At 43.5% G+C, this 26,506-nt stretch overlaps 1 protein-coding gene across 2 annotated transcripts in view; it reads right to left on the bottom strand.

The window, feature by feature from the left end:
• The window catches only part of FAM168A (family with sequence similarity 168 member A), a 489,029-nt gene that overhangs the window by 251,523 nt on the left and 211,000 nt on the right, over nucleotides 1-26,506 (bottom strand). For both annotated transcript variants that reach the window (XM_086933841.1, XM_086933842.1), the window contains exon 3: nucleotides 24,827-24,914. In XM_086933841.1, coding sequence (XP_086789967.1) covers nucleotides 24,827-24,896 — 70 coding nt within the window. In that variant the 5' untranslated portion in view covers nucleotides 24,897-24,914. The remainder of the gene's footprint in view (nucleotides 1-24,826; nucleotides 24,915-26,506) is intronic.

Here is a 26,506-nt window from a genome sequence, read left to right as displayed (position 1 = left end):
TGAACCTCCTTGCGAGGGGAACCCTAGTCCCTGCCCCTCAGCAGAAAGGCAGAGACCATCAAGGCTGAAGCAGCCTAGTGCTGTGAAGCACATGCCTTCCTTGCTGCATCACTTGCTTAGATAACTACAGGCTGAAGCAAAGAAGCAAAGAGGTGTGAGGGAGATTAAAGCTGCCCGTAGCGCCCAGAAGCCACCAGTGTATGCCATGAAAGCTATCTTTTATGATGCCACCTGGGCTTGCTCTGTTCCCGGTCCCGCAGCATCCGCTGTGGTTTGCTGCTGTGGTGCTATAATCATGCCGGATTTAGAGTGCCGTGGGTTACATAGATGCCATCATTATGCTGATTTGTGATGTTTAAACGTATAAAACCCAACCTCTTTTTTGGCACAGAATGCTGACCAAGTATGGGATAACCGGGTACCTCCAGATGCACCCAGAGTGAAGATGGCCAACATCCTGCATGGTGGCCCAGGTGAGGTAATCTGGCGGCTCGAGAGTCAGATGACACTGAAAGTGTAGGTGAGGCGTGCAGAGGAGACACGAGTGAGAACACTTGCATAATGGAACTAGCAGTCTCGAGGAACTGCGCATGGCCACCAGTGAGGGGCATGTGAGGACCTGACGAAAGGTTGAGAGGTTTCCATAGAGCCTGAATGGTTGAGGCTGGCTGCTCCACACAAGCAGGACCAGCACAAGGGAGCCCCTGCCGGCTACTGGGATGATCGAAAGGGGAAGGAAGTGGGAAGGACAACCCTTATTAGCAGACCAGAGGGACCCACTGGGTTCTTGCAAGGTAAGCAACAATTCTGTAAAGAACTTTCACAAAAGTACATCAGATTTCGACCTCCAAAGTAAGCTATGTTGGAGCCAACTGTCTTTCAGGGACTTTCCATGTCTTATGCAAAGTAAAGCAAGAGGGTTAGTCCTTGTAAAGCCACAGAGGGGAAGCCTTTAATGTATTTTAAAAAAAAATAAACTCCATCTGGGTGTTTATCAATTGAACTCATGAAAAACCACACAAATGTGCCTGTAAATCTGGGTCTGTCACTGAATGAAGGCAATTTCAGATCTGACAATATCAATCGATCAAGGATTTATAAAAGCACTCTACTCACCGGTGAGGGTCTCAAGGTGCTGGGGGCGGGGGGGAGGGAGGAAGTAGGCAGCTCCAGGTCAGTCGCAGAGCAAGGTCTTGAGGTCCTTCCTGAAGATGTGCAGGTTGGGGGGTCGTCTGATGTTGACCAGGAGTTTGTTCCAGGTTTTGGCTGCGAGGTAGGAGAAGGCCCTTCCTCCTGGTTTGCTTCTGCGGATGCGGGGTGTCTTTGCTAATGCGAGGTCTGCCGATCGGAGAGTTCTTTTGGGTGCGTGGAAAATGACTATCGTTGAGGTATTTGGGTCCGATGTTGTGGAGGGATTTGTAGGTGTGGGTGAGAAACTTGTAGGTTATTCTCTTCTCGCCGGGGAGCCAGTGAAGGTCTAAAAGGTTTTGCGACATGCGTTCGTGTCGTGGTGTCCCGAGGACGAGCCTGGCCCCTCGTTTTGGATGGTTTGGAGCTTGTGTAGCAGGGTCCTGTTGATGCTGGTGTAGAGGGCGTTTCCGTAGTCCAGTCTGTTGGTTATGAGTGTGTGGGGGACAGCTTTTCTGTGTTCACGGGGGATCCATTTGAAAATCTTTCAGAGGATGCGGAGGCAGATGAAGTTGGTGGAGGCAATGGCATTGATCTGGCGAGTCATGGTGAGGGAGGAGTCAAGGATGTTGCAGAGGTACCGAGCGAGGTCTTTCGGGGTGGGAGGATCCCCGAGGGCAGAGGGCCACCACGTATCGTCCCAGGCGGAGGTTGAGGGTCCCAGGATGAGGACCTCAGTCTTCTCCGTGTTGAGCTTCAGGCTGCTTTCCTTCATCCATGTTGCGACGTCCTTCATTCCTTCCTGGAAGCCGAGCATGGTGTCTTTGGGATCCTTCGTGAGGGAGAGGATGAGTTGGGTGTCATCGGGGTAAGATACTATGTTGAGCCCATACTGTCTGACGATGGCGGCGAGGGGGGTCATGTAGATGTTGAAGTGCGTGGGGCTGAGTGATGATCCCTTTGGTACTCCGCGGTTGATCTCTGGAGGTTGGGAGATGAAAGGGGGGAATCTGATCCTCTGGGTTCAGCCGGAAAGAAAAGAGCGGATCCAGTTGAGGGAAGCTTCTTGTATCCCAGCGTCATGCAGTCTGGCTGCGCGGGTGTAGTGTGAGATGGTGTCGAAAGCCGCAGAGAGGTCTAGTAGGATGAGTGCTGCAGTGTGTCCCTGGTGGAGCAGCATGCAGAAGTCGTCCGTGGCTGTGAGGAGGGCAGTCTCGTGCTGTGGTTGCTGCGAAATCCACACAGGATGGCGTCAAGGATGGAGTGCTCTTCGATGAATGTAGTCAGCTGGGTATTTACGACTCTTTCGGCGACTTTGGCAGCAAACAGGAGCAGGGCGATGGGCCTGTAGTTCTTCCGATCTGTGAGGTCAGCCTTGGGCTTCTTGAGGAGGGGCTTGACTTTTGCCTTCTTCTAGTCGTCAGGGACTGTGCCGGCTTGGAGGGAGGCGTTGATGGTCGGTCCTAGTTCAGGGGCGATGGCGGATGTGAGATGTGAGGTGGGCAGGGGTCTGTGGGTGCTCCAGATCTGGTTTTCATCATGGTCGTGGTGTCGAGATCCACCGTTGCGGGGGTCCAGGTGGTGATGGTCGGCTGGTGGTCATTGGAGGGGGACAGGGTGGTGAGCGTTGTCTGGTGGCTGAAGTGGTCGTAGAGGGTCTTGATCTTCTGAGGAGTTTGTTGCAAAGTTCCTGGGATGGTGTGACGTCAGTGGCCTCGCTGGGGGTTTGATGAATTGCTGTATTGTGTTGAAGAGTTCTCTGCCGTCGGTTGGGTTGATGTCGAGTTTGTTCTTGATGTAGGTCCGTTTGGTGTCCCTTATGAGCTGGTGGTATTCCTTTAGGGCGCTCCTATGGTTGTTTTGGACTTCTTTGATTTTCCGGTTTTGCCATATTTTCTCGAGGCGTCTGTTGGTGCGCCTGGTGACTTGAATTTCGGTGGGGAACCAGGTGGCCTCAGAGGGTGTTTGGCAGGGTTACAGAGGGGGGCGATCTTGTTGGCGCATCTGGTGATACATCAATGCAGTTCTTTGGCTGCAGAGTTGGCGTCTGTCGTGGTAGTGGGGGTGTGTAGGGGGAGGGTGGCGTTGAGGTACTCCTCTGTGATTTTGCTCCAGTTCCTTCGTGGTGGGCGTGTTGCTGGCTTGGGTGCGGTGGTGGTGCTGAAGGTGAAATGTAAGCAGTGGTGGTCGGTCCAGGGGGGCTGGGTGGTGTGGCTGAAACATACGTTCGACCCTCCTGCGAAGATGGGGTCGAGGGTGTGTCCTGCTCTGTGCGTGGAGGTGTTGATGATTTGTTTCAGACCGAGGTTGGAGAGGTTGTCGAGGAGGGTGGTGGAGTCGGGGTTGTTGCGGTTAACGAGGTGAAAATTAAGGTCTTCGAGTAGGATGTAGTCCATGGAGGTGATGGCATGGGGTTCAACGAGGTCAGTGATGTCCGGTGTGGCCAGGCCGCGGGGGTCTGTAGGCTAGGGTGCCGCGGAGCTTGGTCCTGGGGGAGGTCTGGAAGTGGAGGTGTTCTGTGTTGGCGTGGGGGTCTCCCATGGTGGATGTGGAGAGTCGGAGGGAGGACTTGTGTGCGATGGCGAGTCCGCCTCCTGGGCGGAGTGGGCGGTCCTTCCTTTGGATCTTGTACCCGTCAGGGATGGCGGCGGCGATGTCGGGCCCGGAGGTGGTGTTGGACCAGGTTTCCGTGAAGAAGGTGAAGTTGGGCGCGAGGGAGTCTATCAGGTCCCAGATCTCTAAGGCGTGTCTGTGGAGGGAGCGCATGTTGAGGAGGATGCACGTCAGACCTTTGGTGTCCACGGCGCAAATAATTTTGGATAATGCCAATTAGAACCCAAAGGAAAAACAATGTTTTCAAAATAGGGTACTATTGTTCTGGTATGTTTGCAATGTTCGTTTCCACTGTTTTCATACATAAAATTGTTCTCAACCCCCAACGGATTAGTCACTTTTCTACATTGGCTGCCCCATCCCCTCCGAGCTCCAAGAACACTCCTCTCTTAAACAAGGAATGCACCCTTGACAAAAATAACTTGTTTTCTTTCCCATCAAACCGGTAAGAATGGCGCCTGAAAGGGAATTTAATACACGTTTTCAAAACTGTGGTTGATTGTATCCGAAATCATTTTGCTTTAGTTCATTATGAAGGCATTAACCACCCATTGAATATTTCAAATTCACTTTCGCACATTTTTTCTTTTCACTGTATATAATCAATTCTTTGAATATTTGTTCACATTTTAGGTTTTCAAACTTTGGAAAAATACAGATAGCATGCCAATTTAGTATCAATTATTTTGAAAACATAATAATATTATATTCGGTTTGGTTTTCAGTGTCAATGTACAAAGTCTGGATTCAGGGAGATTGGGAATTGTCTTTATTCAATGGCAGACATTATTTACACACGCTTCATGACTTGAATTGGTAAAAAAAAACTTCGAGCTGGGGTTTCTTCTTGTTTTTTTTTTAATTCAACCACCTGTTCAAAGCACGCAGACGCATGGTATGCACCCTCACCAAAATGCTCATTGTTTTAATCTTCCTGCTTTTTAAAAATATGGCAACGTTATCTGAAAATACTCTACCACAAATATTCGAAGATTGGATTTAAAATATTAACTTTTTCAGTCCTTTAATATTTGCGTATATTCCCATGCATCCCCTTAGTTTTATGGGGAGGAATAGAAATAATGGGGAAGCTTAAACTGCTAGAACAAAGCCACCAAATGGACTCTCATGGACCCCCCCCTAGACAACACTCTGCTGGCGGGTGCAGTGACTCACTGCAGCCCCCCCTGCCTGCAGGGGGATCTCTGTTCCTTCTGTAAAGCGCGAGTCTGTCCCCTCTGTAAAGCACAGGTGGGTGCCACCTGCACAGTGAAACAAACGAGCACCTGATTAAAGCAGCCACTCCGTATTTCACTGAATGCACTGCCCCCAGGGGCAGCCCCAGCTCAAGGCTGCCCGGACGGCAGCACATTCATGGAAAGCGAATGCACTGTTAACCCCTTCGTAGCGGGGCAAATTCCCATGCTGAGCTGGGGGGCGGAGGGGCGCGCACAGCGCCCCTGTGCTCATGACGAGGTCAGCTCGTCATGAGCCACAGTGGTCGTGTGCTCATGACGAGCTGAGCTCGTCATGACCACACCCGTTTCTTTAGAACGTTCGCACAGCAGGGGAATTAGCCAAGCGTGCGAGCGTTCTAAAGGTCATGACGAGCTGAGCTCGTCATGAGCACACGAGCACTGTGGCTCATGACGAGCTGAGCTCGTCATGAGATGCGAAGGGGTTAATGTTTGCGCCTGGAGCACCTATTAAAGGTGCGCCATGGGGCAAACCTGAACAGAGAGTCCAATACATAATACGGCCCCAGAAGTCCAACATCACAACAAAAGACATGTAGGCACCAACCAGTATAGAGGAAAGCGTAATACACTATTACACACGTATATATCTTACACTATTACACACTTATATATCTCATGCTAACAGGGAACATCCTGCAACAGAAAGGGTATCCAGCCGCATGTACTTCTCCTTCCCATAGCACACGTCATTGAACAGAAAATTTTCAGGGCCCCTAGAACTATGCAATTTTGAGGTTGCGTTTTTGCATAGTTCTCAATGTGCTGCATTCGCCACATAATCCAACTGCCCCATAATCAGCAGATTTGAACACAAAAAAATTGTTTCTGGCTCAAACGGTTCAAAGGTTACTAGGTCCTTTGTAAAGCTTACTGGTCACCTTTCAGTAGCTTATTGCTATATTTGAGTGTTAAACTGGAACTAATGAGGTGCAACCAATGCCCAGACAGTATTAACAAGTGTAAACATGACAATAATGACGTATTATTATTATAAAATGTGTCGCACAATCTGCCTTTCCTTGACACATAATTAGGCTTTCCTGTTTTCGGTTTCTATTTTTGGTAAATTCTGGTGGGGTTTTTTCACTGTTTTCAATATCTTAAAAAACAGTTGTTATCAGTGGTTACACATTTTCGCGCCACTAAAAACAACAGAAAAGGTGTTTTTCCGGTGTTTATGGAACGTTTTGCTTTTATTATTGCTTGCTTTCTGCACTGAAAGAACATGGTGTGTAGACAGTGTACTTATAGTGTATATGAGGTCCAAATAGATGTTTGCAAATTAATCTCATTGTAGTACACCATACAATACTTCTTCAGTGAGTCTTTGGGTCATGTGCACTCGCTCTTTCCTTTCCATGTAAACTTCTGTGAAAAGGCCCTATCAGCATTCTTAGCCCATTGGGCAGAGAACCATCAGTTAAGGGACACAGTTGGGATGACTCTTTCTTTGATGCCACATAAAGCACGAAATGATAAATATTTGCGTTTTAGTTCCTGTGCATTACAAACCAGTGCACCAGAATAGACCAAAAAGTCAATAGCATCCCTCATTAACTCTTAAGTTTGTAAAGATGCTTTCAGCATACCATCTAACAAGTGGCAAGGATCTACTACAGGGAATCACTTCAGCTCGGGTATCAATTTTGACAGGTCATCACACAACTTTTTTATATACGTAGCTGAATCACTGCAAATACAAACAATATCACTCCAATCTTTGTTGAACTTGGAAAGAACCTTTTTTGCAGAGCATAACAAGTGACACTGCGTTCCATGTTTTCCAAAAGTCTGGTGTCATGTTTTCACCACTATCCCAGATGCTTGGTGATATATAAACTTGTCACTATACCTTGCATTGAATGTTAAAAGCCTGAGGTGTTGGCAATTCACCTACTATCAATACTGACCCACTAGAAACTACGGTCTGATGTATTAAGGGTTTTTACCCATTGGGTAAAAGTGATGACACATATTAAAAATGATTTTTATGTAACCAGCCATTTTACCTATCGGTAAAAGAATCAAATGCAGCCAAAATGTCAAATATGAGTTTGATATTTCCTGATTCTCTGTAGTTTATAAAATAATTAAACTAGACCTAAAACATGAAACTAAATCCTGCATCTTTAGACCAAAGGTCACAAAACTGAAAAAGTAAAAGGAAGAAGAAACAATATTTTAGTGCATGCCTAAAGAACAAAACCCTAGCAGAATAATATTAGCCAGTCTTTCTTACTGCTACTTGTATAACAAAGTTACATTATATTTACCCCATCAGGAAGATAACAATGACTTTCACTCTCTTTTTCCTTTCTTTGAATGCCATTTAGTTTGTGGTTGTCCAGGTGTTTTTTCAGTGTTTATATGTTTTCACTGGTGAGGGCTATTTTTCTTTCAGTGGGGTTTTATCAGTTATTATAGGTTTAAACCTAAAACCCCACAGCCTACACATAATTTACTCAACCCTGCCACATAATTTGGCTCTCCTCTGCCGTATAATACAGTGGTCTTGACTATTAGGCAAGCAGCACTGATGCTCATAAATAGATTTTACTGATCAGAAATGGGACTCACAATGGGTTTCACAAAACCCACACTGACAAGAACATAGCTATTTTCTGAAGTGAGAAACAGTAGTGCAGATTTCACACAGGATTTCCTGCAGTCCACACAAGCCTTTACTCAGTCATCTCGTTAACAGACATAGGCTTTGTCCAATAGGTTTCCTATAACCCTCCGTAAACTTAACCAAACCATCTCGCGAACACATTAAATTATAAATGGAAATTCCACTCATTCGAAATCATGCCTTATCTGGGGACCAAAAGTTATGACTTCCCATATTCTAGAGACTCACACAGGCAAATAAAAGTGCACATGCACCACAACAACAGAGACACGTACACACTTCCACAAACTAGATCCGTTGTAATCACGCACATGTGAAGACAGGTGGGCAAGCAAACGCAACATCGAAACTTGCAAAACACAACCACCCAGCCTTCACTCATCATCTGTCCCGACGCAGTAGCACCTTCTAAAACCAAGCCGACATACAAGCTTTAATATTGTCAAAGGACATAAACTGGAAACAACACAACCCCTCACCTGCAACGCAACAATAACTCTGCTAGAGTTCTGAAAGAAAACAGTCCATCCCCCTCTTATTTCATTGGCTGACAGCCTCACACCTCTCCAACCAGGCCAGGAGCAGTAAAGAGCAACACACATCCAACGTTTACTCCTCAGTCGCTCAGCGCAGTGGCGTAGGAAGGGGGTGCAGGCCGCTGCGGGGGTCATCACTGAGGGGAGTGACAAAATGGCAAAAATATGTGTAACTATCTTTTTTTCCCTATTTTAATAATTTCAATGTGGACGGGTTACGGGAAATTTTCTGCATCGGGTACCACCTGACCTTGCTACGCCACTAGCCCAGCGTTTCCTACCGGACGCCCGCTGAGAGCCAGCACGTCTGCACAGCAGCAGCCGCCTCCTGACCAACTTCCTCCCAGCGGGGCCTCCTCCTGCTCAGGACGGCTGGACTGGAGAAAAGCTGCCAATGCTGCTAATTTTCTCTTGAGCCATTATCTTTTGAACATTGATTTTCGAACTCCGAAATCTTGAGAGCTCCCTTGCTGACAATGAAGTAATTGCTCTTCGTGTTCTGCTCTGATATTCCAATGCCTGTCTTTCTGTTTCTCCCTGTTTATTTGAGAACAGTCTGTTCCAGTGGGCAGAGTGTTCTGATCGTATAGCCCTTCTCCGTTAGACTACACCGGGAGTTAATGGCCCTCACCTTTGTTATAGGACCTCGTCCACTACTCATAGGGTTCAGGGTCTCTAACAACCGTCACTGCCCTCAGCAGTAGACACCGCTGTAATAATATTAGTGTTCTTGTCAGAACTTTGATTACGGACTTATTTAATATTTGTATTAAAAGATGATTATTTGTACTAATTTTATCAAGTACGCATTTAATATTGAAGTCCATATATTTGGTAATCTAGTGTTCATTTTAATTTTAAATCTATATGTTAAATTTACGCGTTAAAATTTTACGCATCAACCTTAAAAACTGAGCCAGTAGCAACCCCGTATTTGCCACAATGTTTGACTAAATAATTTTTTTTAAAAAAAATCACACCGCGTCATAATTCTAAGCCTTAACTCCAGAGAATGATATCAAATTGCAGAAACAAACCAGCCCCTTGGTAAATGTTTATTCACAGTAAAGACGTAAACAGTCCTGTCCCATTCCTTCATGTTAATGGACTGACCCTCAACCACTAGCATTTCAGAGGAGCCGGAAGCCACATCTTCAAAAAATGCAACACACCAAACCACCTTCACCATTATATGCCTAAATCAATCTATGAACTTTCCGCCACAATAGCAAGGCAATGTCAAAATGTAGTCAACAAACCCTACGCTTAAGCATGCATGAAAATACACAGCAGGGCTTTGCTATTTGCAGACGCATAGTTTGCTTTTCAAGCATGAATGAAAAAGCACATAATTAAGACGCCAGTTCTGGTGATGCTTCAAGGAAAACTCAATAAATAAATAAAGTGATCTATTTTCGGAGCGCATTACAAATGGATTGAAACAGTTGGCTACCTGATAACAACCTTCCTACTATGTATAATCCATAACAACCAGCTTAGATTACTGCCTGCATTTGAAAAGGAATATAAATGCGCTATTACAATCTGATCACTTACAACGTATCAATTAAAACCACAGCAGAACAAAATTATAACCCTGAATGTACAGCTATCAACAATAAAGCATACAGAGCCAATCCTCTAGGATTCATTTAAACTGCTTCAGATAAACTGCGAAAGGCTAGTTATATACACTTTACAGTTATATACACAAAGTGTATATAACTGGGTGAGACTTTTCACACGGCTAAAACATTTCGCGCACGCAAAGCAACTAGCTTGTTTTTTTTTGGCTATGCGCATGTTCCTAGAGAACAAAAAAGTTTAAAATTGAAAAGAAGCATGTGTTTTACTTGGTAGTTAAATAGGATACCATGCCTGCCAACTCACACGGTGCCACCGTGTGACACACGATATCGGCTCACATCACACATTCTCCCGGTGAGGAGCCGAAATCACACAATGGCAGGGAAAACAAGCTGAAAACCACTGTAAATAGATCAAGACCCCGTGCAAGCTTTTTTTTGAGAGGGGGGGGGGGGGGGGCTTGGGGGCGGGGAAGAGTTCAAAAGTGCCTCCTAAGTACTTCTCGGCCGGAGGCCAAACCTCTCTAGGCCCCACCCCTCCACACACAATGGGATTGTTCTTCAAGTTGGCAGGTATGGGATACATAGGAGAGATGCCCTGTGCCAGCAGCTGTCCTATAGGGGTGGCATAGGTCCATCTCTCAGGGTGTGTACAGCGGTCTGATGCTGCCTCAGACGTGTCTGCAGTGGGTGTCAATGGAGGTTGAGCAAACATAACACTTAGCGGGGGTGATGGCTGACGTGATAAGTCGGAAAAATTGAAAGAGCGGAGTACCGTCAACTGCGGCGCATAAGACGTATCCATGTAAGATGACACTGCCACTTCTGGTGCGGTCCAGAAGCAGAATCTGATATGTGGGGGTTGTGCAGAGTTGGGTCAGTGAAATAAATGGAGAGCCCACCTCCCGGTAGAACCCTACCAACAATCCTGAGCCGTGTGGAGCTTTCCGCAGCCCCTTGGATGAATTGCATAGTAGGAACAGTCTGCCAAGGAAGAGAGCCAAGGTGTACAACAGGTGGGTTCACATTGGGAGTCTGGTGGGCAACCTGCCCTTGTTATAACCTGACGCAGAACGAACACAAAAACATTAAGTTGACAAATTTGGGGTGCTGGGAGGGGGGGCACATAACTGAGTGATCGACCTGCAAATCTTTAAGTAGTACAGAATTTCAATGTACTGAAATGAATTTGTACTTGTAAAGCGCACTGCTGCCCCAGCAAAGTGGCGTCCTGGCGCTGTACTCATACCGCTGTGGAACCCTTCCTGGCTTTCCCTGTGAAGTGTCCACTCCTGGGCACCCCCAAGGTGAAGCCAGGCATTCCAGCGCTGTTGGGGCAGTTGTGGAGATTAAGCAAGCTATTGCCCAGAGTTGCAGAGTGGGACTCATGATTAGAATAGGCACTGAGGCGAGAATTATCAGGTCCGAGGAAATTGAGCACAAGACCCGCCGAGGCGGGAATTGAACCCTGGTACCAGGCCAGACCTCTGCATCAGGGTCTGCCGCTCTAACCATTGAGCCACACTTCTCTACTATAGCTCAAAAGTCAACTGATGTCTTACAAACATCATGGGGAAGGGCTTCTGAGGAGTGATATATGGGAAGCAGCCTTTACAATGAAGTAAAGGACATGCAGTGCCTTTACCATGCATGGAAAGCTTGTTTAAAATAAGTACAGCTATAGTTAGGACCTAGTTTCAACAGCAAGAGCTTTTTTTGTTTTGCAAATAACTTTGGCATTGTTTTACGAATCCTCGCAAAAAGTTCAAAACTAGTATGTGCTTACTTCAGCTGCTGCCTTGAAAGTTTTGTGGTGATCCGTCAAGCGGCGGCCGAGGCGAAGGGGGGTCCCAAAATGTGTTTTCCCCATGTTAATTACCATAGAGATTTTAGACACAACTACAGCCTGAACTGCTGAATGGAATTACACCAAATTTGCCAGAAAGGTAGCTGTTGGTCCACAAAGTGATCTTTTTGTAGGGTGAAGGAAATCCGTTCAGTAGTTTAGGAAATATTAAGGGAAAACCAAATTTGAATATATAGGGAAGGGGATCCTCTGAGGATCAGACAGTCCCAGTGTTCAAATCTGATTGGCTGCCAACTCTTCAAACAAGGAAGTGTTGGCAGCCATCTTGGGGCTTGGCTTCAGCCAAGTCTCCCCCCCCACCCCCCCCCCCCCCAAAAAAAAGGTGTCATGGTAGGAATACCCTGAACCCCTCTGCTTCTTGGGGTGGGGGCATCCCACAGGGACCCCACCTGGAACAAAAAGCATTTGAAAAAAAAAAGAAAAGATTTCGGCAGGAGGACCCAGGTGGCATGGCCGGGCCCTAGGGGATGGGGTCCCAGGGGCTGAATTTGGCCCACTGTATAATGGCCAGGCCCCCATCCCCTAATAAAAATTAGAAAATAAAGATCAGAAGGAAGCAGAAAGACGCAGAACAAAAGCTCAGAAAGAGGCAGAATAAAGGTCAGCAACGAGCAGAAAGAGGCAAAATAGAGGTCAGAAAGGAGCAGAAAGAGGCAAAATAGAGCTAAGAAAGGAGCAGAAAGAGGCAAAATAGGGGCCAGCAATGAGCTAGAAAGAGGTAAAATAGAGATCAGAAACGAGCAGAAGCAGGCAAAATAGAGATCAGAAACGAGCAGAAAGGGACAAGGGACAAAATAAAGGAGAAGGCGGCAGACAGTGAGCAGAGAACGAGCAGAACCAACTCAGGCACCCACCCATAGACTAACTGAGACACGTACACCCCCTCACAGTCGCAGTTAGACACTCATGCCTCCACGTACTCATACTCTCTCTCACCCACTCGCAGACCTACTCAGAGACTGATGCACGACTCACAGACCCTCTCAGAGACTCACACCCACTGACAGCCACTAACACACTCATTTACAGATCCACTTATACTATACACTTACGCATCCACTCACAAACCCACTCAAATGCTCATGCACCCAGTCACAGGCACACTCACTCATGCACCCATTCATACTCACTCACAGACCCAGTCCGACCCTCACGCACCCGCTCACCCAGACAGCATGCATCTACTCACATACCCAGTGAGACACTTATGCAGGTACACCCAGAACCACTCAGACACTAACACACCCAGTATTGGGTGGTAAGGTATTTTTAGGGTTTAGGGGTGGGTAAATGTATAAGTTGGTATGGGTGTTTTTAGGACTTAGGGTTGGGTAAGCGTATTGGGTGGTAAGGGTATTTTTAGGGTTTAGAGGTGGCTAGGGGTATTGGGTGGTAAGGGTGTTTTTAGGGTTATGGGGTGGGTATGGGTAAGGGTATTTAGGGTTTTTTGGGGGGTAAAGGTATTGGGTGGTATGGGTATTTTTAGGGTTTAGGGGCATGAAGGGGTATTGTGTGGTAAGGGCATTTTTAGGGTGTAGGGTGGGAAAAGGTATTCGTTGGAAAGGGTGTTTCTAGGGTTTAGGGTGGGTAAGGAAATTCAGTGGTAAGAGTATTTCTAGGGCTTAGGGTGGGTATGGGTATTGAGTGATACAAGGTTTTTAGAGTTTATGGGTGGGTAGGGGTATTGGGTGGTAATAGTGTTTTTAGGGTTTAACCTCTTCCATGCGTCCTGTCCGACATCACGGTGGGTGATTGCGTTGGGCGGCCGGGGGTCGTCAGATTTGCGCACGCATGGAATTCGTCCGCACAGCGGGGAAATGTGCGCCGCATTGAAGTGGCTTAAGGTGGGTAAAGTTATTGGATTGTAATGATATTTTTAGGGGTTGGTAAAGGTATTTGGTGAGATGTGTAATTAAAAAAGTGATGTTTGGAGGGTCTCACCGCAAAAATATATATGGGACACTTCCCTTAAATAGACTTTCTATGTTTGGTAAACTGGCATGCATGGTAAAAGTATAAGCCTGATAAAATGTTGTGTGGTAAAGGCATAAGTGGTTGCTGGCAGCGTTATAATGTCATACATCCTTTTATATTGTCTTTTCAGCAATTGGTCCTGATGTTCATGTCACTGCATCTAAGAAGTAAATGGGATGAAGTAGAAGAATGTTGCAGAAAGTAGAGGCAGCAAATATTTAATTCAGGAAAACTGAACTCTCATCTTCAAAAATCAGGGCCATTCCCTTAACTTCTGCCCACAAACTCCATTAGAGCTCCCAATTTAAAATGTGAACAAATATTAGTTATGAGATGTAAAGTATTACCAAGGTATACATTGTTAAATATTGGGATAATGTTTAATACCAGATCTACTGTTGATGAGCTCTCCTGACCATGTGGACTCCTGCCGACAATCCTTCAATGGGATGTGCAGAATTGTTAATTACTGGATCTCGCCGGTTGGGACCCTTTTGTTTTTCCCTAGTCAGGATAAGACTGGACTCAATATTGAGACATCCTTTAAGTATGGCCAGCACTAGCCACAGGAAGCTTCACCAGGGATCCCCTAATGTACGAGTTGAGATGCCCGATACAAATTCCATCAGACATCTATCTGTTCTCATCCTCAATCCCCTCGCTAGTCTCAGAGTAGAAAGCCCAGAAAGAGGCCTGCTGTAATGACTGTTTGCTATGCTTGTCTGACCACCGAGAATTTAAAGGTGGCACCATGACCAATTGAGTTCTTGCTTTCGGACAGTTTCACAAGTTCAGAATAAATGCTGCCCCAGAACTATTTCTTGGTAATAGTCGAATTTCGCTAAAAGACTCTGGGATTCTGTCACAGTGACCCTCAAGGAGAACTAAACCTGAAGGACCAAAGGAATTGCATGAAGATGCTGCTGTGCCCTGTAGGAAGAAAAGAAGCTAGCCTAAGGCTACTGGAGCTGCCCCATATCTCAGGTTAAGATCCAAGGCCGTTCCCATAATACAACCTAGATAGAGGACCAACTCGAGGAAGAGGGAGCCTGCAGACCAGGACATTCAAGAAGGACTTCCTTCATGCAACAAATCAACATCTGGAGACGTGCTTTATGCTGCTAATCATTCACCCATCACCCTTGCTCAACACATTCACTCACAGGAACATTTTACCCAGCTTGAGCAAGCTGGGCATTTGTAATATTTAATGTCTGTGCATATCTATCCCTGATCAAACACCGCCAACCCCCAAAAACAATGGGGTGCTGTTCCAACTAGCCAGTTTTTAAATTATATCGGTTATCAAGAATAAAAACACTTTGGAACTTTATCAAATGAATTTACTTAAGTTACTCAAGATTATTTAAGAATTGTTGAAGATAATCAGTAAGCAATAGTCATAAATGTAGGTATTTTGTAAAGCGCACAGCTGCCCCAACGGGGCGTCCCGGCGCTGTAAAACGCTGTGGAACCCTTCATGGCTCTCTCTGTGAGATGCCCCTCCTGGGCACCCCCAAGGTGAAGCCAGGCATCCCAGTGTTGTAGGGGCCGTTGTGGAGATTAAGCAAGCTATTGCCCAGAGTTGCAGCGTGGGACCCATGATTAGAGTAGGTGCCGAGGCAAGAATTATCGAGTCCGCAGACATTGAGCCCAAGAACCTGCCGCGTCGGGAATTGAACCCTGGTCCCGGGCCTGATCTCTGCTTCAGAGTCTGCCGCTCTAATCAGTGAGCCACACTTCTCCATAAATGTAGTATTAATGCATTGATCCCTACACTGGGATATGTGCATGTGACGGAAATCACTATCCCAAAACCCAGTGCATCCAAAAGTCACTGACCGACCTTAAGCTTTAAGGGTCTCTTTTCAGTTGTACAAAAATGTGGAGGATTGTCACCAGCCTATGAAAAGAATGTATGTATTTATATAAATATATATACAGTCTTTTTCTTGGGTGATTGATAGATCTGGTAATAATCATTCATATTTTGCGGACACCTGGAAAAAGACCCTACAGCTTATGGGGTGGGTTGTGGGGTGTGAGTGAGTGAGTGAGAGTGTGTGTCAAACATGGGAGCTTGAGTGTGGACTTGCAAGGCTATTTACTTACCAGCAAAGTGCCCTTGCTAAGAAAAAGCACTAGGCCCGTTACCACAGGTGTGCGAGTGAGCGTGGTTTAAGAGACATCTACACCTCACCTTTAACTCCACCACATTCTGCTTGGCATTGAATGTCTTCTTTTGACTTCATGATGCCCAGTGAACCACAATGAAGAAGCCACAAATAAATGTAAGCACTTATGTGAAACATAAAACTAACTCTGGAATTCCCTGCTGAAAACCACAAGAATTAATAACTCCATCCAGACCACTTCCCTGACGAGTAGGGTGACCACCTCACTCCATGTCATCAATGGTGTCCATTCTTTGGCGTTCACAAGGAAACCTAAAGCATTTTGGAGTGCGGTGGTCTCGGTCCGCATTCACAAAATAATTTGCTTTGATATGTATGGTTAAAAACTCAGGACTGCAAACAGTGTCCATGATGACGTTGAGGGAAGAGCTCGCCCTAATGATGACAAGTCCCTGGTTGGCAGTCTGCTGAAGCAAGCTGCCCTTTCCCCCACTCATTCATTACTCACTATGACAACTCCGAAAACACCGGTATCTTTGATCACTCCGATTCCCGCTCCTGTTCCCGTGATCAGGGTTACAAAATGGCCGCCATTTCTTTCACCTTGAAAACCAGATAGAAGTCAGACACAACAAAACACGTCACGCTTCATTTCTTTTTGTGCTGACTGGGTATAAAACCGGCGCAGAGCACCAGCTGCTTTCATATTCAGCCAGAAAATCAACAGGACGAGATTTGCAGGGAAACATCTACATCTGTTTTATTTTCCTACCCCTACCAAATACAATCTGACTAAAATTAGAAGAGCAATGAAAAACACCCTCACAAAATAAACAACGCGTTTGGCGGGGCGTGGGGCCTCCTTTGCCAGTTTTGTGTCATTCGATTTTCTGAATGAGCGCCTCATACAGAAGGGGTACAGGAAACTGCTCCATGCCGGGCAGTCCTATTAACACCAGATCTCGGCACAGAGGCCCAACACTGGGTCCTGATGCAAAATCGTGATTGCAGAATGCTCACTGCCCAAGCAGCAAACTCTCAAATAATTGTGATATTTTGTTTAATACAATTGACAAAGAATTGGATTTGTGCCTAAAATGCTGTTGCATTCTAATCCATGCCCCAAGGGGGCGTAGGGGGTGGGGGAGTTCGCACCTTAAAGTAAATGGGCAAGATACTGGAGTGAACATATTTTTTTAAAAATTAAAAACACTACATTTAAGGGCATTTATACATAAACTGAACAGAAAGCTTTTACCAGCCCAGCAGCAGTTTGCTTTTAATTTTTTCTTTTCGATAAGGGGAAGTAAATAATATATTTAAACTAGGACATTAATTGAGCAGTACACAATAATTTAGCTTGCACGTGCATGCCATTAGGCTAAACCCTGAAGGGAGAATTATATACCACGCGGCCAGTGTTGGGAATGGGGCAAAAGGCACCATTACAAGCACAAAGGCTAAGTACTACCTTCGGTCACGTGTGGTGCCCACTTCTCAGTACAGACAAAGGCGGCTTTACTTTGCAGCTGTGTGCCCTGATCCCAGCCCATAGCCAAACGTGTGTGATCAACTTTTGTACTGTCTGCTTTTTGGTCTCCCTTGACAGCGCAGCTGTCTGCTATACATACTGTTACTAATTCTTTAAAATAGGGTAGGCTTTGACTCCACACCTAGGAATATTTCCCTATCACCCCTTGCTATTGGCAACTTGGGGTATCTTTCTGCCTCCATCCAGTACAATGCATGAGGGACTATTTTACATCTTAAGAAAACTACAATATTTACAGTTTGTCACATTCAATTCTTTGTCTACTATATTAATTTTTATAAAGAATGCAATGCTTTTTGCTGCCTTTCTCTTCAATCTTAGGCAATTCCGATAGTCTGGCTTTATTGTGCTAAGTAGCATTCCTGCATGCAACACATAGAAACAGCATTTGTGAATGCGTATGTCTAATTGGGTTAGCGCATGAAAGTTAAACATATTGACTTTGCCATTGCTTGTTACTGTGCATCCCCAAAAGCTTTTCCTGGGGTAGGTATCCTGACTCTCTAATCCTAGCAATGCCTTTCGGTACCTGTCTAGGCTGGGCAAGTTATCCTAGAGTGGACCCAGCATCTGGAAACTGTCACCAAAGGACTTGCCTCATCCATGGAAGGTTGCTGGTCCCAGGGCAGGGGCGGGGCCAGGGTGCTGGAACATGCATTATAATTCCACTTCTCAATAGTAAATGTTTCCCTAGTGTATGTTTCAAAAAGGGACAGGCATTAAGGAAAGCCTCAATTCCATCATTAACAAAGGCGGTCCCATGCAAGCAAATCATGGAACTGCATGGAAAGGAAGGTCTGGCACTTTAGCACCAAACCTTTTGCTCCACTGTATATTAAGTTATATGGGCCAATTGTCTATTCAACTTTGCAAGGGCAAGGCCTCCACAATGCTTTCAACCAGTGTGACTTGAAAAGATTTTTGGTGAAATTCAGTACTTACTGGAGCCAATTCTAAAGAGAAATCAAACAAAAAAAAGGTTGTTCTATAGATTAACTTTTCGGCGGTGAGTGCGTTGGGAGTAGAAATGTATTCAGTGTATGCTGTGGAGTAAATTATTTCTCGTCATCTAGTTGATCTGTAAGGAGGTCCATCTGCCATCCGCGATCTTTCCTTACGTGCCCTCACTTGAGAGGATCCAACTTAACAGAGGACACTATTAAAATCTGCCTCCTGTATAGTAATCGATCAATGATCGACTGAGGACTGGAAGAGGATAAGACTATACTTAGTAATAAAGATAAATATTTCTTGGTAATTACCATCCTAACAAAAGCAATGATTAATATACGATTTTCACTAATGCCCAAAATGTGGGAGATTAAATGACAGTTAACGAATACACCTGCTCCAAAGGGCATGGCTAATTTGAAAAATAAGCAAAGAAAAATATGACCCTTGCGAATTAGGATATTGAAAAGAAAGATCTCAAAATGCGATTTGCACCAGTTTCATCTTTATTAGAGTCTTACGTAAGGAGTAGAAGCAGAGCTGTCAAGGGACTCTCTGATTGGCTCAATTCTATCTAGGTTACACAGAAAATAACATTTGCAAAAGGGATAGAAAAATTATTTCTCACTTTATCTGCTAAGAAACCTAGAATGCAAAGCCATTGAAAAACAGTAGTAAAAAATTCAAGGCTTTGTTATAAACAAACTATACATCTTCCATGACTTTTCATTAGGCAATCAATGTGGCTTCTTAAAATGATCAATGGGGTCATTTCCATCGTATATCTTTATGTGCTGGAAACATCAATAATACACCCGGCCTTTCTTTGCTACACCAGAATAAAATGGAGTAAGATCAGATATGCAATAAGCGAGCCGGTTGTAAAGAGCGACACCACTGAGCGCTGCAGTGACCGAGGCTCTGAAAAGAGCTAGACCGCTAAGTGCAGCGACCACAAGCAGGGCTGAAAGAATGAGGCAGCCGAGTTGACGGAAGAAACTTAGCGGCTGGAATGTTACTGTGAATCACTATCCGGCTGTGCCTCAACGTTTAAATATATGTAATGGAACCAAGTAAAAAAACACACCACTATTGTACAATGCACTCGGTGTCCAGTAGGGGTTCATTTACATGTTCCCATCACCGAAACCCAATTAGATCCTGGTGTACGTAATCACTTCTCAATTGAACCACACATATCCTTCTGTTCTATGCGTAGAATCTCATTTTGGTGACGCTCCGGTAACATTAAAATTGTGTTAAATTAGCATTTGCAAAGCAATCTATTGCTTGTTGGTATTAAATTATGATAAATAATACCTAAAAATTAAAACCGGGTTAATTCAATGGTAATTTGGGACTTACGTCACAGAAAACTGCTCAGGAGTGAGCAGAGGCAAATCTTTGCAATACAAATAAGTAGTGCCATAATTAGAGTTTGGAGGACACGGTACTCTGTCACAAATGTGGCAGATGTCCTATCCGCAGTTTTGCAAGTTTATTATACCTCAATGGCACTTGTAATATGGTGGAGGGGACATCTGCTACTTTTTTGGGATGGAATTCCCTGTCCACCAAATTTTAAATAAGACCTGTAGAAATTCTGATAATTTAGATGCCTGTTTATACTATGGCTGTGTGCTGCAGAGCAGAGTGAAGTAGGTATTATGTAGGGTACAGCGGCCCGCCACAGGGTTCAGTGTCCGGTACTGCGGCTACTGCAACAAAATGTAACTTACATTTTGTTTTAACACACTGGGGGTCCCTTTTGGACCTCTTCACAAAAAAGTGACCTTCTCTGGATCAAAAGAGTTATAACTTAAAACAAAAGCACTCGTTTTTGAACCCATCAAAGCTATCAGAAAAACAAAGGCATTTGGGTCGACGCACTGTAAATTCAGAGCACTTATAAATAAATAAAATAAACACCATGGGTCAAATTCAGCAATCTAATGACAGGCGAAGACTGTACTCGCACTAATCTGAAGTGAACAATTATTTTTCAGGGAGGAGCCTCCTATAGCATATTTTTTGTCATTCTTTTTAAAGCAATGTTTTCCACATAGGAGCCTCCAATTAAAAAGGTCTTGGTAGCCAACGTTTGGTAGGAGCCGTCATTGTATTCTGGTCATTGAAGTCGTTTTGCTTGAAATGAATGAATATTTTTTTCTCAATATATTTCTGAAATCAGTCTATATACTATGTGTATAAGTGCAGGAACACTTATGCACAACTCTTGCTCATCAGAGGAACATTGCAATTATGATATGTTGAATTCTGTGCAGCTTTCCGAAATCAATTACCAGAGTCCAAGGAGCTTTGCGCTGTGCTTAGGTTGGAGATCACTCTCAATGCATATGTCAAAAGAAAACTGGACAGGTATTTTCCAAGCCTGGGCCTCCAACATGTAAATAGTTAATTGACAGATACAAGCTGGCCATGCCCATGAAGAGAAAAATTATTCAAAATGAGGTTTGGTGAATAAGTCTTAACAGGCATGCCCTTGACCACACCCAGCCCTTTACCTGGCTCTCTTGGTCAATATAAATCCACAATCACAGAACCTTTCACAACTTTAGGAGAAATTAGAAGGTACACGCGTTTTCACAGTCTAACCTCTCTCGAGTCTAGACAGACGTGAAAAATTGATGTCAAATTTGAAAGAGAAACAATGGTGCTGCTTCCAGACCTCCCTAGTGGAGCCAGCTGACCGATTTTCCTCTCCAATTAAACTATGACTATTTTTGTTTTAGCCAAGAACCATGTATTTGTAAGCATTATAACCAAAAGACTATAAAAGGACTGTATCCTGAAAAAAAAGATTTGCCCTTTTTCCTGTCTCCACAACACATTCATAAAAGTGCTGGTCCAGCCATGAGACATTTGCTAACCCAGTCTGCAGGGAGTGGCTTCTGCGTATTTCTGTCCATTTCTGTATGTATTACACTAATAGTCTGTTACATCATCCCAGTGCTTTTCGGAGAAATTTGAATGAAAACATTTCATTGAAAAAATATTTGGTTGAAAAGCAAATTAGCAGTTTCATGCAGTTCATTAAAATTAAGGTGACAGTTGGGAAATATGGTCACAATCCGACTAGAAAAAGTGTAAGATTACAGTTTAAAATAAGGGTAATTGATGACTGTGAGTGGGTGGTGATCCAATTTTTGGTGGTTTGCGAAAAGTCCAAGCAATAACTAAAGATTCCTTTAAATTCTGTATTTACCTGGTCATATTTTCTGCACTTCAAAGACATAGGTCCAAAAATTGCTGCTGATTTATTTTAGCATGTTGATTGGTGTTTACGAAATCTTTTCACTTTGCAGTTACAAGCAGAAAAGTATAGTGAATTATGTGACCATCATACTGAGGAACAGGGAGTGTGAACGGAAAGGCTGTCATTTTTTATAACACAGCAAAATATAAATGCCTGTAAATGCACTGTACACATTCAGCAGTTAAGCAAGCAAAAAAGAATCAATGTAATTGTAATTCTGAAGAGTGATGGATACAAAATTGTTAATAGGGTAAACACCAATCAAGGCACTTTACTTTGTGATGCACAAATGCTACAAATTTATTGAAACCAGATTTCTACACATTATCATTCGTGTGCAATATACTTTTATCAATAAAACGGTAGGTCTGTGCAAATTTAGAGGCTATGTCAATGAAAAATACGCGGTCTGTAAATTACGAAGCACTACCACAAGATGCTTTAGTTAAATTAAAAAAAATCTCATGTGGATTAAAGTTAGGTGGGTTGCAAAAGTTTATCATTCTAAAACGTTAGGAAAGCACTGGTTTAGGATAAAGGTAGGATTCGGTTTAGCATCAGGTAAGTAAGTGTTAGGGCAAAGTTGAATATTAGAATTAGGTTAGTGTCAAAGTAATGATGCTGTTAATCAGTGTGAAGGGTAGGCTCAGGCTCAGCTCGGGTTAAGATTAAAGATCAGCAATAGCATTAGGTCTAAAGTCATTGCCGTGGTAACAGATACAGTCAATGTCCAGGTTAGGGTTGTGTTTATCTAAGGTTTTGGTAGGAGTTTTGGTCAGGAAATTGGGTTGGGTGAAGAAGGGAGGTCATGGGCCATAATTTAAGTTATGGTTAAGGTAAGGCCAGTTAAGTTTTTCGGTCATTTTAAATACATTTTAAAAAAGTATACAAATATACATTGTTTCAAAACAGTGAGTAGCATTGAAAACTAATATTGTTTTACAATGAAAGGTTTTCAACCAAATAGTTTTCACTGAAATGTCCATCTCAAAACAAAGTATAGAAAAATATATTTAAATAAATTGGCTTTTTAAGTGACATAAAACGACTTACACTCATGGGGGAACAGAGTGTATAATGGCCTAATTAAGGTTATGGTGGTACCCACACTATCATCGATGAGACTGACAAATTCTTTAGGGTAAAGGATCAAGCTGAAAAGAAATAGAATGGAGGAAAACAAACTTTACTTCTTTTATTTCTTTTAACCACCCCTAAACCAACTCTGACCATTGTCCAATGGGTTCATTCAGTATCAGACTCTCCCCCTTCAAAGAGAAAGAACATCTTCTACTCTGCTTCTCAGACCTGGAATTGGTAACCTCATCTTGGACTGCTTCCTGCTGAGTTTATTGTAATTTATAGACCCAGATGAAAATTAGAGCACCTCTCAAGGCCCCCTTCAAAACAAGAATATTCCTATTAGAACTGGCCTAACTAGGGCACAGCTGTGCCTGCAGGTATGTAGCTGTTCTTTCATTAATCCTTTTTGACCGTTTCTCTGCTAAAAAGGAGCTCCGAGGCAGGGTCCTAAGTCCCAAAATGGTTGCTCAGTATCAATTAACTAAATACAAATGCACTGAGCTATAGCACAAAGATGCCATAGAGTGTTCCTTCATTTCAAGAAAAGCAAAATAAAACTTATTTCAGTTTGCAGTTCAGTAGAAATAAGAACTAAAAACCCTTTTCATGAGATGCTCCTCTAGTATTCTAACGAGGTAGGTAAAATCCCACCCCGGGAACCTTCAACTAAATAGATATTGAAACTAGAAGTGAAACATATGGCCACCCTTATAGTCCGAGTCCTATATTCTTTCCAACTCTGAGAAAACTTGGTGCAATTCTCTGGCAGGAACAGAAGTGCTTCTAGGGTGGTGAATACAACTTTAAATGGCGTTCTGTTAGAATCACACACGTGTACTCTTCTACCCTCATGGCTATACCCACTTACAATCCCACCAATAGATGACTGAACATCATTAAATACATTTTAGTCTAACATCAAACTATTTCTAGTCCATGGGAACTGATTTCAAAGTAGGACAAAACGAGGAAGGAGATACTACTGGACAGCGTGGCTTAAGACAAACCTGCTTTTTAGAACCTCCTAGCACAACTGAGCCTAGCTGCTAGAAGGTGTAAGGCGTGTACGAAATTCACGTAATTTACATCTCCGCAATGGCGCAAAATTTTAGGAAAATTAAGTGAAATTACTCAATTATGCAGAGCCCAAACCTGGCATTTGGCTCTTTATTTTTGTGTGAGCTGCATTCTCACGTCCATTTTAGACGCAAGTAAGCCTTTTGCACTAAAATAATAGCACAAAAAATACAAGTGCCGCAAACAGCTGCTCACTTTCTGGTCGCTTGCGTAGTTCCTTTGTTCTCATACTATGTTTTTACCAAGAATGGCATGCAGTTACACAAATGCAGCATAATAAAGGAATTTCACATAACAAGCATATTGCGAAATAATGGAAGATTACGCCAGGGTAATGGACATTTCGCCCGACCTACCTAAAACACATTACTTACAAGAGTCCTATAAAGCTGCCCTAAAGAGTTAGTAGCCATAGCAGTTACGTGGCCATAAAATGCCACAAATCCAGTCTTAGCTATGGCAGAGCATGCCTATGTACCACCCAGAGCAACAGAGGTAAACAAAGAAGTGGAAAAAACTAAATTGCTACAGAATTAAAAGGAGCTGGCAATGCAAATCAGAATCAGTCCATGGGATATAGCCACAGCGAAAGTGGGCTTTGCAATTTGTGCAAAAAAGAATGCGTGCATGGTACCAGCAGCGAACTGGTTATAGTGCAAAGCCAAGTTTGGTCTGAGGGCTACCAGGTTTCACAAGCGGAAAAAGAGGAACCATTAATATAGGACAGATATTGGAGGAAAAAAACCTTCCATATCAAGACCTTCCATCCTTCCATGAGGGAACACATTGTGTGTGCGTACATTAACTTGCCTACAGTGGGAAGCAGTGATGTAAAGACTCTAAAAACATATATTCCAGAAAATAGTCCCAGCGGACTCCTTTGCTTCAGACAAGGAAAGCTCAGAAGTGGGAAGCCCCACAAGGCCCAATCATTCACACACATTTCATGATCTTCATCAAGCACTATGTAGGTCAACACAGACCTAAAATAGGAGCTCTTAAACGCAGTCAACAACAACACAGAAATTCCCATATCTACTTACGGTATGCAATGTTATATAGGACAAGTAGGTCAGAACCACCAAACAGACAGTAAATCAGGCTTCACAAAAAGTAGTCATAGCAGAGAACCAAGCAAAAAGATTTGCAAACGTACCTGTGTAGGCCATGTTTTTAGGGTTTCCATAGGGAGCCCCTGGCTGGACGGGGCTGTAAACCGGGTTCATCGTGGAAGACTGAAAACTCTAAAAAAAGAAAAAAATAACAAAATCGTGTGAAATACATTTCCATACATACTTCAATTATCTTTATGAACTATTTTACACTTCTCCTCAACAAATATTGTTCATCTGCTGGCTTCGATGAAAAGTAGCATATAAAGAAAACAATAATTAACATGATAAATAAATAGTGATGTGTAGGGTCAGGGGTTCAACCAAACCAAGAAAATTAGGACACGTATCTACTGGTTGGCTTTTCATGGAATAGAAACTTTTTCCGTAAGAGTGCAGGAATAAGTCGCAAAGCATTGTAGGTCTCTTCCATGTAAGTGCAAAAAAGACAGTTGATGGACAGAATGCAGAACAATGTCATACATTCACCCCAGTACAGAGACCTGGGCCTAAATCCATCGTTTTTTTGTGCACCATGCCATTCCAGTTTGAACCCAGCAATATGCAAATCAGTCTTGACCCTGCACCCAATGGGAACAGTCCAGCCCGATCTGCCAGGCCAGGTCCTCCCTCTTCCTTGTAAGGTCAACCTTTTTCAAGTCAATAAAGAAGGTCAATCTTTTAAAGTATTTTGACCTTTTATAGTTCATGAAGACCAAAGCCAAAGAGCTCTGGTCTTGGACAGACTTCATAAAAACATAAACATGGTGGTGGCTTTCAGTGTGAATTTCTAGGTTTGGCAAAAATGAATACATATTTTGAGAACAGCAATAACAATGAAAGCATAGTGAAGAAGCAATTAATATTCTCAACAAATTATGCAGTTGAAAAAATGGAAATTATGAGGACTGCAGCGATGTGTGTCAAGTGCAGTGCAGACCACAACTGCTCCACAATATCACAGGAAAAAGACTATTTAGCAAACCAGTCACTGATGAAAGGCATTCTTTAGATTCGATTTACAATTGCAAAACAAACAGCTGCATAAACTGCCTTAAATACGTTTATGGGCATCAGCAAATGGGTGGAAGACCAGTGTGTAATCAATGACACACTGAACACCTGAGTAAGGCACACAACGTGGCATGATGATGTTCTATGGTTGTCACTATTTTGTTTATAGCAGACTGGAAATTTACAGGAACTTTTGTAATACTTTATTTCCTCTTTCAACACCGGGCAATGCAATAAATACACATCAAGGCTTACATTTCAAGTTCCAGAACTGCATGTGACATTACAGAGAGAATTGTGTTGTGTTTCTGCCCCAACAAAAGGGGCTACTTGGAGCAGAGTTACCTTTGAACATAAAGCGCTAGTGTGAGCGTGGAAGGTGCAATTAAGATTTATAGGAACTTCAGAAGTAAATGGGCCTGATTCACAGAACTAACTTAAGACAAAATCCTAAACTTACTACCATTTTCGTATTCACAGAAGGCACTTACTCATTTCAGTATTCACAGAAGACACTTACTCATTTCGGTATTCACAGAAGTTAGGAGTCCTAACTTTGGGACTCCTAAATGCTTTCTGTGAATACCGAAAGTCTTAAAGTTAGGATTTTTTATCAGTTTAGGAGTAGTAAAGTTAGGACTCCTAACTTTAGGACTCCTAAATGCTTTCTGTGAATACCTAAAGTCTTAAAATTAGGATTTATCTTCGTT

The sequence above is a fragment of the Lissotriton vulgaris genome, chromosome 8 (genome assembly GCF_964263255.1).
Source record: "Lissotriton vulgaris chromosome 8, aLisVul1.2, whole genome shotgun sequence".
Classification (NCBI taxonomy): Eukaryota; Metazoa; Chordata; class Amphibia; order Caudata; family Salamandridae; genus Lissotriton; species Lissotriton vulgaris.
The sequence above is the reverse complement of the archived record's forward strand: the minus strand, read 5'-3'. Positions and strand labels throughout refer to the sequence as shown.